At 43.6% G+C, this 18,054-nt stretch overlaps 1 protein-coding gene across 1 annotated transcript in view; it reads right to left on the bottom strand.

Moving 5' to 3' along the window:
• The window catches only part of LOC122933444 (N-fatty-acyl-amino acid synthase/hydrolase PM20D1-like), a 55,664-nt gene that overhangs the window by 18,796 nt on the left and 18,814 nt on the right, over positions 1-18,054 (bottom strand). The window contains exons 7-10 of the mRNA XM_044288439.1: positions 17,553-17,614; positions 17,384-17,462; positions 11,360-11,431; positions 701-866 (exon numbers count right to left, since the gene is read on the bottom strand). Of these exons, the coding sequence (XP_044144374.1) occupies positions 701-866; positions 11,360-11,431; positions 17,384-17,462; positions 17,553-17,614 (379 nt within the window). The remainder of the gene's footprint in view (positions 1-700; positions 867-11,359; positions 11,432-17,383; positions 17,463-17,552; positions 17,615-18,054) is intronic.

Here is an 18,054-nt window from a genome sequence, read left to right on the forward strand (position 1 = left end):
ATCAGCTACCATAAATATTGAGTTTGGTTTGGCTGTTAACCCTTGCTTTGTAACTGGAAAAAAATTATGAAAATGGAAAATCTGCCAAAAAAGTGAAATTTTGAAATTGTATCTCTATTTTCCATTAATTCTTGTGGAACACCTAAAGGGTTAACAAAGTTTGTAAAATCAGTTTTGAATACCTTGAGGGGTGTAGTTTCTAAAATGGGGTCATTTTGGGTGGTTTCTATTATGTAAGCCTCACAAAGTGACTTCAGATCTGAACTGGTCCTTGAAAAGTGGGTTTTGAAAAATTTCAGAAAAATTTCAAGATTTGCTTCTAAACTTAGTTCTAAGCCTTGTAACATCCCCAAAAAATAAAATCTTTCCCAAAATGATCCAAAACATAAAGTAGTCATATGAGGAATATAAAGTAATAACTATTTGTGTAGGTATTACTATGTATTATAGCAGTAAAGAAATCGAAACTTGGAAATTTGCAATTTAAAAAAAAAATTTGGGCAAATTTAGTATTATTTTATAAATAAAAATTATTTGTTTTAAATCCATTTTACCAGTGTCATGAAGTACAAAATGTGACGAAAAAACAAATCTCAGAGTGGCCTGGATAAGTCAAAGCATTTTTAAGTTATCACCACATAAAGTGACACTGGTCAGATTTGCAAAAAAATGGTAAAATAGATTCCATACAAAATCATACCTGGAGCAACTGGGGCTGCAGAGAACACAGAATGGATAGTTTTCTGCAAAGTCTGGTACCCAAAGTTTGATTCATCATGTGGGCTATTAGGCAGAGGATTAAATGAGTTAAGAACTGAAATGTCCACTCTTTCATCATTTATGGTGTTCCGCACTATGTCCAACACCTGCAAAGTAACAGATGGCAGATGAATTATCACAATATTTCTATTTTCAGATTCTATCCCACTATACAAACATTCCCTTATGAGTTTTCTGTATTCATGAAATGGTGCTGCCCCCTCTTTCTCTTCTTATGCCAACTTTTGTATGAGAGTATAGGAATACATACGAGATGGAAGCAGCAACAGCCTAATAAATACAGTAGACTAAAGCAGGCCATACACACTCAATAACCATTAGCCGAATGGTCCTTTTGGTTCAGGTTGCCTGAACATGTAGGTGTATTCAATGGTGAGGGGAGAAAGTCACTGTATTTGGAAATCATCCGCAGCAGTATGAAATTCCTAAAACAAATTCTCCTTGGAAAGATTCTTAGGTTTATTTGCAACAGAGCAGCAAGGTATATAAAACAGGAAATAATATAGGCGGAAAGTAGAACACAGCAATGAGGTGAACTATGGTAAGGCTAATGGTAGTGATAACAATGGTCCCCTATCTCAAAACTCAAACTTTTATACCCCAGAGAACAAAGGAGAGATCGTTTGTATAATTCAAGTTTGCCGCAGTGTACCGCAATGTTTCAGATTTTATTACATCACAGATACATTAAGATTAATTTCTATGTCGACTTTAGAACATCACCATACGCAAGAAAAGTCACACCTCTGTACACTTCACAATTCTTAATTGGTTAAAAGTTCCCATCACTGTTTAGTTTTCCGATTTTCTGATCAGTCAGAAGAACAGAAAAACAAACAAACCACGGATCCGTTATTTTTAGCATCACTTATGATCAGTTTGCATCAATTTGTGTCACTTATGTGGTGAAACGCGTCGGACAATTTTGAGGAAGGATTAGTTGTCAGGGCATAGCAGCAATAGACCCAAGGTTCCAGCGGATGTGGGTCGCCCTTTTAAGGGCGGGTGCCCGGAATACAGCCTGTTAGGGTTCTCCCAGCTCTCTTGGATTAGCTTATTTAGGGAAAGAACCTAGGCCGAGCAACCCGCAAAACACATTGTTTCAAGTGACCCCTCTGACAAAACTGCCGCTTGAATGATATGGGACTAGAGCTGCTAGCATCACCCGACATCCCTCCAATAAAGCAGTGCATCAACAGCATTGTTTTAATATAGTGTCACAATATTAAAAAAAATTTGACTAAATAAAAGTTATGTTTTAAATAACTTTAATAAGGCACACTCAGCTCAATTGTGATAATTTGAGACACCTCTGAGTAACTATACACTGGGCCACGACTATTGAACCTCTGACCCCGAGTATACATCTACTAATCTGTGTCACTTCCGTCAGAGATCACTCATGTTTCCCGGGAGAAAATGTCCTGCATGCAGAGCCTTTTCTCTCATCAAAAATAACTGATCTCTGGTCAAAACTGATCATAACCGATGTTCACAAGAAATACATCAGTTATTTTTAGTGCAAATTGAAGCTAAAAATAATGGATCTGTTTTTTTTTTTTTTTCTTTTCTGTTCTTCTGATGGATCAGAAGAACGGAAAACAAAACGGTAATGTGAACCCGGCCTTATCTGACAACCTCCAAACATCGATATGCATAATGAGGACTTACTCCTCTTTATACTTCATGATAGTTAATTGGCTAAAGGTTTTCTAGCATGTATGAGAATGCATATTTTAACCTTTGATCCATCTTCCACTGATCTCATTGTCATTAAAAGTGTTTATTTCCATAAACTAAAGAAGCTGACAAGTGTCCAATAATCAAGTTTCTAGAAGAGCCAGTGAAGTACATCAGTATGTCACTAAGGGCTGTTTCACATGAGCACTCAATGTGTGAGCATGATCCTCCGTTCTGGACTTGCAGGAGCACATGGCATTATACTGATTTATAATGCTGTGTGCCTCTGCTTAAGGTTACTTCTATAGGATCATACTGACAGCTTTATAAAGTCTGTAATTGTGTAGACTTTGCCGTTATTATTGCTCCTAAATGACTTTGCTTTGGCCATAAAGGGGCACGCCACGCATCTTCCGCATGGCCAAAGCAAAGTCATTTAGGAGCAATAATACCGGCAAAGTCTACACAATTACGGACTTTATTAACTGCAGAAGCATGGGATTGGTTTACAAAATCACATGCGAATGCGGAAAGGAATATGTCGGGAAGACTGGTAGGGAGTTGAGAATTAGAATAGGAGAGCATCTGAGCGACATAAGGAATGGCAGAGATACATCGGTGGCACAACATGTGAACACCAAACATGATGGCAGATTGGATTGCCTTTCCTTCATGGGAATTGAAAAAATTAAGCCAGGAATGAGACGGGGCGATTTTGATAAAAGGATCCTGCAATGCGAGGCGAAATGGATCTTCTATCTTAGAACGGTTTATCCATCCGGCTTAAATGAACAACAGAACTATTGCTGCTTTTTGTGATCTAAGTCGCAATAAAAGGCGAATTAGGATGGATGTGATCTGACTAAGTCCCCCTTGGATCTCATGTGCTCTCATAATGGGCGTATGGGATTTGATGGTGGACTTGGCTAGAATATTAACAGGGGTAACCTGATAAAATATGCGGGAGTCTGACTTAGTCCCCCTTGGGTCCCATGTGATCTCATCTAAATGATGAGCGCATGGGATCTGATGGTGGACTTGTTTAACCGGATGAAATGTGCTACAGCTTGCACTCCATCTGATATACATCTGGTCCCCTGGCCCAGTTATCAGCCGTCATTCTGAGTAGTGCGGCGTGCGTTTGGCTGTCCTGCCAATTTAGTGTGTATACAAAGAGCAGGCAAGCCATCATTTGCTTTGCAATCGGGCCGTGCGTCATGAGCCTAGAGGTTGCTATGCAACTAGCAACGCTCTGACTCAGGCCCTGACCACACTTCCGGTTTAGCCAGCACCATGTGATTCTAGCTTCCGGTCCGGTGGAACGCACGTGAGCGGCGTGCGTTCCACATGGTATAACAAGCATCCTGAGGGACCCGGACAGGTGAGGCAAGTAATCATGGGGGGCGTACACTTACCGTGAGTAGAGGTATATGAGGAGGCGGTTAACAACTATTTAGTGCTCACCCAAATCACCGTTATTTGTGGTGAGACACTGACTGACATGGGACACTTCCCTTGTAACAGTGAGGATAAGAATTACCCACTATCCTGTTTGATGATGCGAGGCTAAAATCACCTTGATCTCTAGTAAGTATACTGAGTCGGCTGATAAGTTACTGTACATGCGGTACTCAGATAGTTGTGACCTATATTTAGTGTTTGTCTGTAATTTCTATTTGTAGTTGCCCTGGAATACATGTGTGAAGTCCCCTGATGATGTCTGAAAAAAAAGACAGAAACATGTCATGTAGGGCGTTGTAGTTAGGGCTTTATAGAACTTTAGACCCATACTGAGGGAAAGGTTCGGTGTGGGGTCGCCCCTGTCGGGGCGGGTGCTCCATTGTGGTAGGCTGGCCATTAGAACAGCCCCTTGGCCCCTAGAAAGGCAGGAAAGCCATAATAGGGCGTATTAGGAGTGAATTTTGTGCCAACCACAACATCAGCACCCTGGTCACATCGGTAAAAGGTATTACCACCGCCAGGACCTTCCTCCATGGTTGTGGACCCTACCCAGACGAGGTGAGATCCACCCTTTTTTCCATTCATTCAATAGTTTATGAATTGATATAGTGGAGGTAATTGTTGTCACTGTCGTCTCTCACCCAGCGTGATATATTATTTTAAATAACCCAGTAAAGGTTACGTTTTATTGAATCCCAGTTTACAATACTTATCTGTTATATTTGGGTGTAATTAGATACCACGAACACATACCTGAAGAGGTGGTATAATTAATCAATTTTTTGAAAACATCCATTTAACCCAACTTCTCTCCCCCCAAAGATCATCTGTTCGGGGGGTATGGGAGCTCCCCATAGACAGACTGTCTCGCCATTCTCGATGGGTTTGGCCAACATTGCACTAATGTTTATGGGGGCCTTAATCTGGCTCTTCTCACAAGTCCGCTGTTTAATCAATTACACATTGTCCCACAAACGCAGAGAATCTGAACAGTGCTATTACTAATGATTGAATCATGCCTGGGTTGATCATGGTGACAGATGCACTTTTAGGTTAGCCATCATAGCAGCTGAGAGCAAAGTGAGAGAAATAAAAATTCAAACAAACTGCAATTCACTGGGCAATCACAATAGCGCCGTATTTGTATAAAAGCTACACAGTAACAAATAAAACAAAATATTTGTAACTCGTTAGCACAAAGACTAGATACAGGATAAATTATATGACCTGTAGAAAGGAGAAGGGTCTAAAGCAGTGATGCCCAACCCAGCTGTGTTAAGCGGCCCGTGCAGTGAACGAAGGCAGGGCTTGCGGCACAGTCAGCTATACAGGGGGTGCAGTGCCGCCGGCATCAGGCAGCGAACTGTGAGTGAGAGCGCATCTCGGCTGGCCATTGCCATTCAGTGAATAATTAACTGAATGGCTCAGGTGGGATGAGCGCAGCCAGCAGTGACAGAGACAGAGGAGGGGAGGTCACGTGGGCAGCGCCGCAGCAGGGGGATCAGCCTATGAAGTAGCGTGTGTGCTTTGAGTCAGGGAGTGTGCTCTCACCTATCACACTCGCTTGTATGCTCGCTGCCAGCCGCAGCCGACCCTCCTCTAGGTAGGAAAAAAAAAAATCCATCTTTGCAGCCGCTCGCTCGATCCAGTGCTCCTCTCTAGTCCTCCTGAAAACGGCTGTGTGCCTTGTAGTGAATTGAAGTGACCACCAGTGTTGTGTGTCACAGACAGTGTGTGCGCAAATATAAACTGTAGCCGAGCTGAACTTGCTGCTGCTTCAGTTAACACCACTGTGGTGTGTGTGTGTCAGGGCATTATTACTGTGAAGGGGGCACAGAGGGCATCACTATTACAAAGGGACACATAGGGCACTATTACTATAGAGGGGGCACAATGGGCATTATTACTGTGAAGGAGGCACAGAGGGCATTACTATTATAAAGGAGGCACAGAGGGCATTACTATTATAAAGGAGGCACAGAGGGCATTACTATTATAAAGGAGGCACAGAGGGCATTACTATTATAAAGGAGGCACAGAGGGCATTACTACTACAAAATGCCCAGATGTGCCCCCTTCCCAGGGGGGGGGGGTAATGCCCAGATGTGCCCCCTTCCCAGGGGGGGGGGGGTAATGCCCAGATGTGCCCCCTTCCCAGGGGGGGGGGGGGTAATGCCCAGATGTGCCCCCTTCCCAGGGGGGGGTAATGCCCAGATGTGCCCCCTTCCCAGGGGGGGGTAATGCCCAGATGTGCCCCCTTCCCAGGGGGGGGTAATGCCCAGATGTGCCCCCTTCCCAGGGGGGGGTAATGCCCAGATGTGCCCCCTTCCCAGGGGGGGGTAATGCCCAGATGTGCCCCCTTCCCAGGGGGGGGTAATGCCCAGATGTGCCCCCTTCCCAGGGGGGGGGTAATGCCCAGATGTGCCCCCTTCCCAGGGGGGGGTATGCCCAGATGTGCCCCTTCCCAGGGGGGGGGTAATGCCCAGATGTGCCCCCTTCCCAGGGGGGGGGTAATGCCCAGATGTGCCCCCTTCCCAGGGGGGGGGGTAATGCCCAGATGTGCCCCCTTCCCAGGGGGGGGGTAATGCCCAGATGTGCCCCCTTCCCAGGGGGGGGGGTAAATGCCCAGATGTGCCCCCTTCCCAGGGGGGGGGGGTGGGTAATGCCCAGATGTGCCCCCTTCCCAGGGTGGGGGGTGGGTAATGCCCAGATGTGCCCCCTTCCCAGGGGGGGGGTAATGCCCAGATGTGCCCCCTTCCCAGGGGGGGGGGTAATGCCCAGATGTGCCCCCTTCCCAGGGGGGGGGGGTAATGCCCAGATGTGCCCCCTTCCCAGGGGGGGGGTAATGCCCAGATTGCCCCCTTCCCAGGGGGGGGGGGGTAATGCCCAGATGTGCCCCCTTCCCAGGGGGGGGGTAATGCCCAGATGTGCCCCCTTCCCAGGGGGGGGGTAATGCCCAGATGTGCCCCCTTCCCAGGGGGGGGTAATGCCCAGATGTGCCCCCTTCCCAGGGGGGGGGGTAATGCCCAGATGTGCCCCCTTCCCAGGGGGGGGGGTAATGCCCAGATGTGCCCCCTTCCCAGGGGTAATGCCCAGATGTGCCCCCTTCCCAGGGGTAATGCCCAGATGTGCCCCCTTCCCAGGGGTAATGCCCAGATGTGCCCCCTTCCCAGGGGTAATGCCCAGATGTGCCCCCTTCCCAGGGGTAATGCCCAGATGTGTCCCCTTCCCAGGGGTAATGCCCAGATGTGTCCCCTTCCCAGGGGTAATGCCCAGATGTGTCCCCTTCCCAGGGGTAATGCCCAGATGTGTCCCCTTCCCAGGGGTAATGCCCAGATGTGTCCCCTTCCCAGGGGTAATGCCCAGATGTGTCCCCTTCCCAGGGGTAATGCCCAGATGTTACCCCTTCACAGGGGTAATGCCCAGATGTTACCCCTTCACAGGGGTAATGCCCAGATGTGCCCCTTCACAGAAAAAAATGCCCAGATATTTGCCCCTTTACAGTAGTAATGCTCACAAATGCCCCCTCAAAGTGTTTGCATTTCTTTCTGGCAAAGCTACCTGGTTCTGGCCCACGAAGTTTATACCATGTCTAGTGCGGCCCTCCGGCGAGAAATTAAATCAGAAAGAGGGTTCACCAATTAAATAGGGCAAGGATAGGAATGAGGAAAAAAACTAAATCTATAGAACATTACCACTTACAGCGGCCCACCTAAATGAGAGTACAGCCAACATCTACGTATACAGAAGAGCTAGAGCACCATCTAGAGGAGAAGTTCAAACAAAAAATCCATAGGAACTAAAATCTATTCTGATAATTAGCTCAGACAGAGCCAAAGTCATCAAGAACATAGGGATAAAATCTAAGGGCACAGAGCCAAAAATAAATACATCTGCGAGGTACTTCCACTCAAATGGCATGGCAATATACATGGCATCAATAAAGGAGGCTACCAAAAGTAAGAAAATGAAGAAGAATAGAAAACAGAGAAGAATCAAATAGAATAAACATTACAAGTTACCTATTTCTTGACAGTAATAGCGGGTCAGTAGAAAGTACCACAGTGTATAAGTTTAACTCTAAACAGGGTGTCAGATAACCATAAAGGATACCTATAGGTGGCAAATATATACTTAAGTGGATGCATCAAAACTATAAACAGGAGAGGGATAGAAAAGAGAAACTCAGAGATGTGAGAAGGTATGTGGCAATAATGAATGGGCATCAGAGTTTGGAGTGCCTGGCTCTACAATAGCTTCATCAGTATGGCGTCAATTCCGCGCTGCAGGCGCCATCTTGATTTTTGTTGCAAGCATACTCTCTCAGCTTCTCTGTGGCAGTAACAGGTTGAGATGGACCCATTTCAGTTCTAGAGGGTCTTCCACGTCCTTTTCTAAGCTAGAGGGGAATCTTGGCTGCAATCAGTCTCTGAAGGAAATGGGCTCAAAAGGATGCTGGGTTGAATCTAGAGCACCACACTTCTGATCACATCAAGATCGAGCCACTTGTCCCAGTCTTCATTGGTAATGGCTGTAACCGACAAAACTGTCTTTCCATTAACAAACGAATACTGAATAAACAATGTGTTCTAATTAAAAGGGGTTATTTCATTTTGCTGTTACTAAGGTGACGTAAGATTACGCCATGACCTCCAGGTGGCAGTACATGGGAGCTACAGAAACAGCGTAGCACAGCAAGCTATGCTGTTTCCATGGTAGGTAAACTTTAATATAATGCTGCTGTGCCTTGTATGGCCATCGGTACTTGGCCACAAACAAGCTGCATCTTAACCACAGGAGGGTCTAAAATCCAGGTATTTTTTTTTTAATCACACAGGACTGTCTAGACTTGATACAAATTGAACAAAGCACGAGCAGTGATTAGGATGAGGGAGGTCAGTTTTTGAATGTGATCATGGATATTTTCATACAATAAGGATGGGTTTACACACTGCATTTTTCTCACGGAAATAAAAATTTACAAAAACAGCATTGTAAAAAATGCATGCTATTTCTCTTTTCACAGGCAAATTGCATAACATTTTACCTGTAAAAACAGTATTTTATTGTAACAAGGGCAGCATAGTGTAACCCAGTTTTAAAGTGTCCCTCAACATTCATAATAACTTTATTTACAGGTGAAACTCGAAAAATTGGAATATTATGCAAAGTTCATTTATTTCAGTAATGCAACTTAAAAGGTGAAACTAATATATATAATTGAACTAATTGAAAGTTTGCATGATATTTACATTTTTCGAGTTTCACCTGTAAACCTGTTCTAGATGTGCTGAAATTTTGTTTTCTTATATGCTTTTTTTTTTTTCCTAGCGAAATATTGCGCTTTAGAATCCGTACCCCCATACACTGTTGTGTATGGGAGTACAGATTCCCCAGCAGCTGCACTGAGCGATGTACAGGCAGGAGCTCCATAGCACGTGGCAGCTTCTGTCTGTACCAACTCCCGCTGCTCTGCTAAAGCCTGGATTACACAGGCTGTGTCAGGCACTAGCAGAGTGGCCACAAGCAAGAGAGCAATGTCTCCTGCCCTGTGCTTGCTCCTCTCTGCTAATAGCGTGTACCGATCTGCAGGCTATTAGCAGAGCGAAGTGGAGTGAGCGCAGGGCAGGAGCTTTCAGGTACACTTTTACAGTGAACACATTTTCAAATTGGTGAAGAGTTGTATGACTATAATATACCAAGTATATCAGCAAATTATAGAATGTCTCATTACACAATGAATTCATTAATTTTTTTTACATACAACAGATGAAGAGAATACCACACTTGGTAAGACCTGAGCGCAAAGAGTTTGATACGAGGTAAAACTGATTAACATCATCATAAATGCTATCACAAGGAGAAACAGCACAGTGAGTGTCAAAATGAGTGATAATAAATAGGTTAAATATAATAACTTCAAATGTGTGGTCATAGACATTATTTAAAATTATTAAATCTATTCAAATGTGTGTAATATAATTAGAAGATTGACGTTTGATATTTAAAGGAGCCTGTCACCTCTAAAATCAGTTTCAAAGTAAGCATACCATCATGCAGGGTAAGTGCCCCAGAGCAGAACCATACCTTCCTTCTGAAAGTCTCAGCCTCCAAGCCTGACAAATGCCTCTTTTTATTTTTATGCAAATAAGACTTTTGGAGCACTACGGACGGCCCCTCTGTTTGATGCACCTTTGTTCCGATAGCATGTCACCACAGAGAGCCTCGCCCTCTTGTTTGATTGATCGTCCCTGAGACTTCAGAACCAGTAGCGATGACCCATAGGAAGCCAGGTGCACCGAACGAAGCAGCCGTACCCAGGGTGCACCAAAAACATTAATTTGCATAAAATAAAAAGATGCATTTCTTAGGGTTAGAGTAATGGATTTTCACAAGAAAGTTAAAGATGTGATTTGGGCCTTGTACACTACATTGTGGAATTAAACTGATTTTGAAGGTGACAGACTCCCTTAAAATATTTTGTTCCCTCCTCCAGGACCCTCATATCTCCCAAGCCTGCTAAAATTCATTAAACATTTGGTGAACTATGATTGTGTAGTAGCCCTTCTCAGAGGGCTCTTAAAGGGGTATTCCCATTCCCTTCGCTAGGATTTGCCCCCATTGTCAGATAAGCGTGGGTCCCACCACTGGCACCTACAACGAGAACGAAGAGGGGAGCGCTGTGGCTGATTTCACGGGGTCCGTCCACCACCAAGCGCTGTTCCCATAGAGGTGAATGGGAGAGCACCACGCATGCGCGGTCAATGCTCCCATTCATTTCTTTGGGGCAGACGAGCCTCGGCTATTTTCGGCGGCCCCATAGCAATGAATGGAGTTCGGCTGCACATGCACAGTGCGCCTTCCGTTCATTTCCCAGCTCCGTTCTCATTGTAGGTAGGGGTCCATAGCAATATGCCCCCATTGTCTGAGATGGGAAAACCCCTTTAAGTTTTCATCAGAAATGCTCAACTTTTCCAGCATGCAGAATATGGATTCATAGATAGTATAAGGGATCCGTTCTCTGGAAAACGGAGTAAATTAAACCTGATGGTGCAGAGGGCTCTGAGAAGCACTGCTGCATGATCGTGGTTTAATCAAAGGCCCCCATATACCATTTGAACAAGTAATGGTAGTGTCATCTCAGTTCATTGTATCTCAATTGAATGTAAACATGCACCATCTGTAATATGGAAAATATATAGGATCTGTCTTTTTGGACTGGCTATAGGGTTGGTGACCTATTGCCAGAGCACAAACATGAAACTTTCCTATGAACAACTGTGTACAAAACATATGTAGACAGACAGTATAATGTACTCTCTAACAAGTTCCTCGTAGGCATCTTGAACGTCTGTCTTTTCTCTTTTTGAGACGTGATATGTGATCTGAATAATCATCCAGCTATAACTTTGTCTACAGAAAATTGAACATTTCTTACCTCGTCAACTGTCTGGGCTGGGTGAAGTCGGAAGTTGACAGTAGCTCTTGCCGTGTGAGGGATCACATTTTCCTGAATAAAAATACATGCAAGCGGTAAGAAACTGGATGAAACACATTCCCCACTGTGGTGCCATATATGAGACAGCAGACAGGTAATGATACAGAGTTAGGAGTGCTAATTTCTGCAACATATACTTGATGATATACTTGGATATGTCATGACTCCTATAAAAATAATGGCAATGTGGACAAAGTCTTGAAGGGGTATTCCAGGACTTAAAGAGGACCTTTCACCGGAAAAACATTGTGAACTAAGTATCCTGACATATACATGCATGCGGTGCCCAGGGATCTCACTGCACTTACTATTATCCCTGGGCGCCGCTCCGTTCTCCCGTTATGTCCTCCGGTATGTTCAGGGACTTTGTTATAGTAGGAGGAGACTGCCCTTGTTCTGCTGGGCGTCTCCTCCTCCTAGGCTGTAGCGCTGGCCAATCGCAGCGCACAGCTCACAGCCTGGGAGAAAAAAAATAAAATACTCCCAGGTTGTGAGCTATGCGCTGCGATTGGCCAGCGCTACAGCCTAGGAGGAGGAGACGCCCAGCAGAACAAGGGCAGACTCCGCCTACTATAACCAAGAGTCCTAAGTCTCCGCCTACTATAACCAAGTCCCCGAACATACTGGAGGACATAACGAGAGAAAGGAGCGGTGCCCAGGGATAATAGTAAGTGCAGTGAGATCCCTGGGCGCTGCTGTATATGTCAGTATACTTGGTTCACAATGTTTTTCCAGGTGAAAGGTCCTCTTTAAGGCAATACACAGCAGATGGCTGAAAGACATCTCTCCTGACCTCCTCATACATGCTAGGATGCGTAAGCATGTATTAATGGAAATTAATAAGCCGCTGCCAAACACCTTTGACAGTGGCTTACCTCTTGTGAGAACAAAAGATCAGGCACAAAGAAATCCAACACCTGGGCCTTCTTTTCTCATACATCATCTGTCTCAGGAAAGTAGGGCACCTCATAGACATTACTTGGTCAGATGGTCCTGCTAAAAATGATGGGTTTGGCCTAAGTGAAAGTGATATGTATCGGCACCTCAACACTTTAGTGTCTATTCAGTGTTTATCCAAGTACAGTTTGTCCATACGCAAATTCATCAAATTTTTATCCAGTTATTAAGTAATCTGCATAAAATTTCTGATGATTGGTAAACCCTCATTATTGGGAATAGTACACATTTAGGGTCCATTCACACGTACGCAACTGTTTTCCGGTCTGCAAATTGCGGATCCGCAAAACACGGACACCGGCCATGAGCGTTCCGCCTTTTGCTTTGTGATAGAAATGTCTTTTCTTGTCCGTGGCTGCGGACAAGAATAGGACATTCTCTATTTTTTGGGGGGCCATGGAACGGAAGTGCGGATAGGGACAGCACACAGTGTGCTATCCGCATCTTTTGCAGACCCATTCAAACAAATGGGTCCGCAAAATTGCGGAACGGATGCGGACCCATTATGTGGATATGTGAATGGTGGTCGGTGGTTTAATTTTCCAGGTTTTCAAAAAATCCTAAAAATCCTAGCACTTGTTCAGATCAATGAATTTCAGTCACAGAGCATGCCTAGAAAACTTTCCCACAGAATTCAATGAGGTCCCCTCTTGCCTATTGTGTCTATGGCCCATGGGGCTGCTGTAAAGCAACAGCTCAGGTAAGATGGTCACCCTCATAATCATGTTCAGGAAATAGGAAATTTCCCTGTAAGGTCTATGGCCAATCCGCCCCTGGCCTGCACTACTATAAGAGTCCCTGCCCTTGGTATCCAAAGTCACTTTGTCTCCCTCTCTTAGATCTATCACCTACCAGCCTTTTCAACTTGTTCATTACACTCCAACCAATTTGGTTTTACCCCATTTACCCACTGAGACACAGCTCAACAGTGCAGAGAAGTGTTGAAGGACCTATAAAGACCTGAGTGGTGTCACCATTTTGGCAGAGCTCATGTGCTGTATGTGTGAGAAGTTAGGTTATTTACTAACAGAAATACATTTATACTTGCCGTATTTCTGGCGCAGATTGTGGCCCAAAAATTCTTTGTGCCGCTATCTGCAACTTTTCTCCACTCCCGCTAGGTCTACAAAAGTGGGTGGGGAAAGGGGATGGGCTGGCTCCTTCACTTCAATTTTTTACCCCTGTTTTAGGAGTAGAAAATGGTCTAAACCTATGCCTGCAAGGGAACTGACGTAGATTTAGAAGCGGCGGTCGTTCAGCCAAAGTTATGTAGAGGCCAGCGCCTCTACCGCCAGAGCAGGGCCTTATATCACTTCCTTAGTGTTTCCTTCTACAAGTTGTCAAACACTAGGTGTTGTACTTCTTGCCTTATAATCACTACCTGTAAAGTCCTCTGATAGCCCATAACATCCTAAAATTGCTGGGAATTGTTGTTCTCTCCTCTTATACCCCTCTCCATGTAATGGCCATTGATGCCCCATAACATCTTTACATGCTTGAGTAGTAACAACTATCACTAGAGACGAAGATCTAAAAGATTTATGACAGATGCAAAAAGTTTCCATCAGAATAGGCAGTTTCTGTCACTGACTGTTGATGCAAACTCTTTTTGTTATATTTAGATACAGACGTGGACAAAATTGTTGGTACCCTTTGGTCAATGAAAGAAAAAGTCACAATGGTCACAGAAATAACTTTAATCTGACAAAAGTAATAATAAATTAAAATTCTATAAATGTTAACCAATGAAAGTCAGACATTGTTTTTCAACCATGCTTCAACAGAATTATGTAAAAAAATAAACTCATGAAACAGGCATGGACAAAAATGATGGTACCCCTAACTTAATATTTTGTTGCGCAACCTTTTGAGGCAATCACTGCAATCAAACGCTTCCTGTAACTGTCAATGAGACATCTGCACCTCTCAGCAGGTATTTTGGCCCACTCCTCATGAGCAAACTGCTCCAGTTGTGTCCGGTTTGAAGGGTGCCTTTTCCAGACTGCATGTTTCAGCTCCTTCCAAAGATGCTCAATAGGATTGAGGTCAGGGCTCATAGAAGGCCACTTTAGAATAGTCCAATTTTTTCCTCTTAGCCATTCTTGGGTGTTTTTAGCGGTGTGTTTTGGGTCATTGTCCTGTTGCAAGACCCATGACCTGCGACTGAGACCAAGCTTTCTGACACTGGCTAGTACATTTCTCTCTAGAATTCCTTGATAGTCTTGAGATTTCATTGTACCCTGCACAGATTCAAGACACCCTGTGCCAGACGCAGCAAAGCAGCCCCAGAACATAACAGAGCCTCCTCCATGTTTCACAGTAGGGACAGTGTTCTTTTCTTGATATGCTTCATTTTTTCGTCTGTGAACATACAGCTGATGTGCCTTGGCAAAAACTTCGATTTTTGTCTCATCTGTCCACAGGACATTCTCCCAGAAGCTTTGTGGCTTGTCAACATGTAGTTTGGCATATTCCAGTCTTGCTTTTTTATGATTCGTTTTCAACAATGGTGTCCTCCTTGGTCGTCTCCCATGTAGTCCACTTTGGCTCAAACAACGACGGATGGTGCGATCTGACACTGATGTTCCTTGAGCATGAAGTTCACCTTGAATCTCTTTAGAAGTCTTTCTAGGCTCTTTTGTTACCATTCGGATTATCCGTCTCTTAGATTTGTCATCAATTTTCCTCCTGCGGCCACGTCCAGGGAGGTTGGCTACAGTCCCATGGATCTTAAACTTATGAATAATATGTGCAACTGTACTCACAGGAACATCTAGTTGCTTGGAGATGGTCTTATAGCCTTTACCTTTAACATGCTTGTCTATAATTTTCTTTCTGATCTCTTGAGACAGCTCTTTCCTTTGCTTCCTCTGGTCCATGTCGAGTGTGGTACACACCATATCACCAAACAACACAGTGATTACCTGGAGCCATATATATAGGCCCAATGGCTGATTACAAGGTTGTAGACACCTGTGATGCTAATTAGTGGACACACCTTGAATTAACATGTCCCTTTGGTCACATTATGTTCTGTGTTTTCTAGGGGTACCATCATTTTTGTCCATGCCTGTTTCATGAGTTTATTTTTTTACATAATTCTGTTGAAGCATGGTTGAAAAACAATGTCTGACTTTCATTGGTTAACATTTATAGAATTTTAATTTATTATTACTTTTGTCAGATTAAAGTTATTTCTGTGACCATTGTGACTTTTTCTTTCATTGACCAAAGGGTACCAACAATTTTGTCCACGTCTGTATATATTTGAGTGGGGAGTAGGATTTATCTAGGTAGATTTAGTATTTTGTAGTCTATTACAGTTTCACATGCTGTAACCCAGCTTTTTCTTTTTAGGATCCTAAATGGCAAATCTGCTCCTGTGGCATCATTTAGGAATAGGGAGTGGGATTTATCTTGGTAGATATAGTATTCTGTAGTCTATTCCAGTTCCACAATGTTGTAACGAAATCTATTTTGTACTATTACTAACTAGGAGATTTCTTCTGACAAAATATTTACACTCACTGTGTAGACAAAAGTTATCCAGACTAAACCTAGACCCCTCCACATACACTTCCTGGCACATGCGCAGTAACATGAGAGGTGGGAAATGACAGGGCTGCAGCTTGAGAGAGCAATGCGCTGCTTTTCTATTGTGTTTTGCATGGTCTGCAAATAACAAAGACACATAAGGATATTATCTTTTGTTGTTTATTTGTGTTTAGATTCTGTCTTTAGTTCCCCTTTAACTTTTTAGTCAGACCATTGGTGCAACCAGAGCAAGCCTCCCTATAAAGACTCAATTAGAGCGACACACATTACACTATCAATGCAATGCTATTCTGTGGGCATCTTTATCTAGACCTATCAAGAGAACAATGGAGCAGTTATACTATTAATCAATTTCTACACCTACAAATTTAACGAGAATTACCTCGCAGGTAAATTCTTCCCCTCACATCAGTAGTAAACCGACAAAGGATCAGGCTACTTTCACACCTGCAGCACAACGATCTGGCTGCCTGACCCGGCATTTTTGCTGGAATGTGGCCGAATCTTCACCAGACTCCATTATACTTAATGGGGCCAGCAGGCATTCCGGTTGAATCCAGCACGGCCTAATCCAGAGAATTCTGTCAGGCTGTTAAAACTGCAGGTGTAAAAGTAGTCTTACCTATCTTTCTTATGAATATAAAGGAGGTTTTATCAATTTGTATTTCGTTTTCACTGGAAAGTATTATTGAAATAAAAAAAAATAAAAAATAATTGCCACAATTCTTCAAAATTATTTTCCTATGAAAATTGAGTTTAAAAAAACATTCCTTTTTGGAAAAGTGGAAGTGTGCCTTAAAGGGGTGGTCTCATCTTGCAGTTATTAAGGCGAGATAAGACTAGGTCCCGACCAACGCCCAGCTGGGAAACAAGCAGAGCACTCCATTGCCCGCTGTTTCAGTAGCTCCCATTGCCATGCATTAGAGCTACAGAAACAGCGTGGCAAAGCAAAATATGCTATATCCCTAACTCAGAAACAGTATAGCTTGCAGTGCTAAGCTGTTTCCGTAGCTCTCATACTGGAGGACTCTGCTGTTTCCCGGCTGGCTGGTGGTCTGAACGGTGTCTCATCTCGCCATAGTAACTGCGAGATGAGACAGCCCCTTTAACGAATCCAATTTACAAAGTTGCAAAGTTTTTCTATTACAGATTAACTTACTTTTGCATATCTTCTAAATCTGAATTTCTAAAGTATGATGTGCTAAACAGTAATATTCCAATAGTTTCCATACACAAGCTCCGCAGGATAACTAAAGCTTGGACTGACATGAAGTATCCTAAGGGGCTGACGTGTCCAAAACATTCGGGATCCATCACATTCCAAATAAAAAAAATCACGGCCGTGTGCATTCGGCCTTACACTGAAATCTCCCACTGCATATTCCATTGGTCACATGAAGATTTTATTGCACCAAGGAAATACTGATGTAGTAACCATACGCTGCACAGTACCTTCACGCCAGCATTAAAGATGGTTATGGCAGTAGTTGTCCGCACAATGGCACTGCTCGATGGTTTCTGCTCTAACACTCTAAATAAAAAATCAAGGCAGCAATTACATATACGGATTTAACATTATGTATAAGATACATGTCTGCACGTCAGAATGGAGGTGTCTTACCTACTGATGATAGGAGAGAAGAGCCACAGGTTTGCCATCATGACATTAAGTGGGAATGCAAACTGTAACACAGAGTAAATGTCACATAGTATACGCTAACCGGGCGATCACACAGTCATTCAGTTTTACTGCCCGAGAAGTCAGTTATACAAAAATGATAATTACATTTACTGGTAATTTGATTTTCAAGAGTCTACGACAGCACCATGAGAGAGGGTCCGCCTCCCAGGACAGGAAACCCACAAGTATAAAAAAGGAGGAGCCTCTCTCTTCCTCAGTGGTTTTCAGAGACGAGAAAAACCTCCAAAATCCAGTCATCCGACTTTCCTCACTGGTTTGGCTCAAGGCATATGCACTCTCCACGTTTAATTATATTTATATTTTCTTCTTCTTTTTTTTTTGCACACCCCGTGACAATACCCAAGAACCATCACCAACACCGAAGTAAAAATGGTGGGAAATTTAGGGGTGCTGTCATGGACTCTAGGATTCTAGAAAATGA

The sequence above is a fragment of the Bufo gargarizans genome, chromosome 3 (assembly GCF_014858855.1).
Source record: "Bufo gargarizans isolate SCDJY-AF-19 chromosome 3, ASM1485885v1, whole genome shotgun sequence".
In the NCBI taxonomy this organism is placed as follows: Eukaryota; Metazoa; Chordata; class Amphibia; order Anura; family Bufonidae; genus Bufo; species Bufo gargarizans.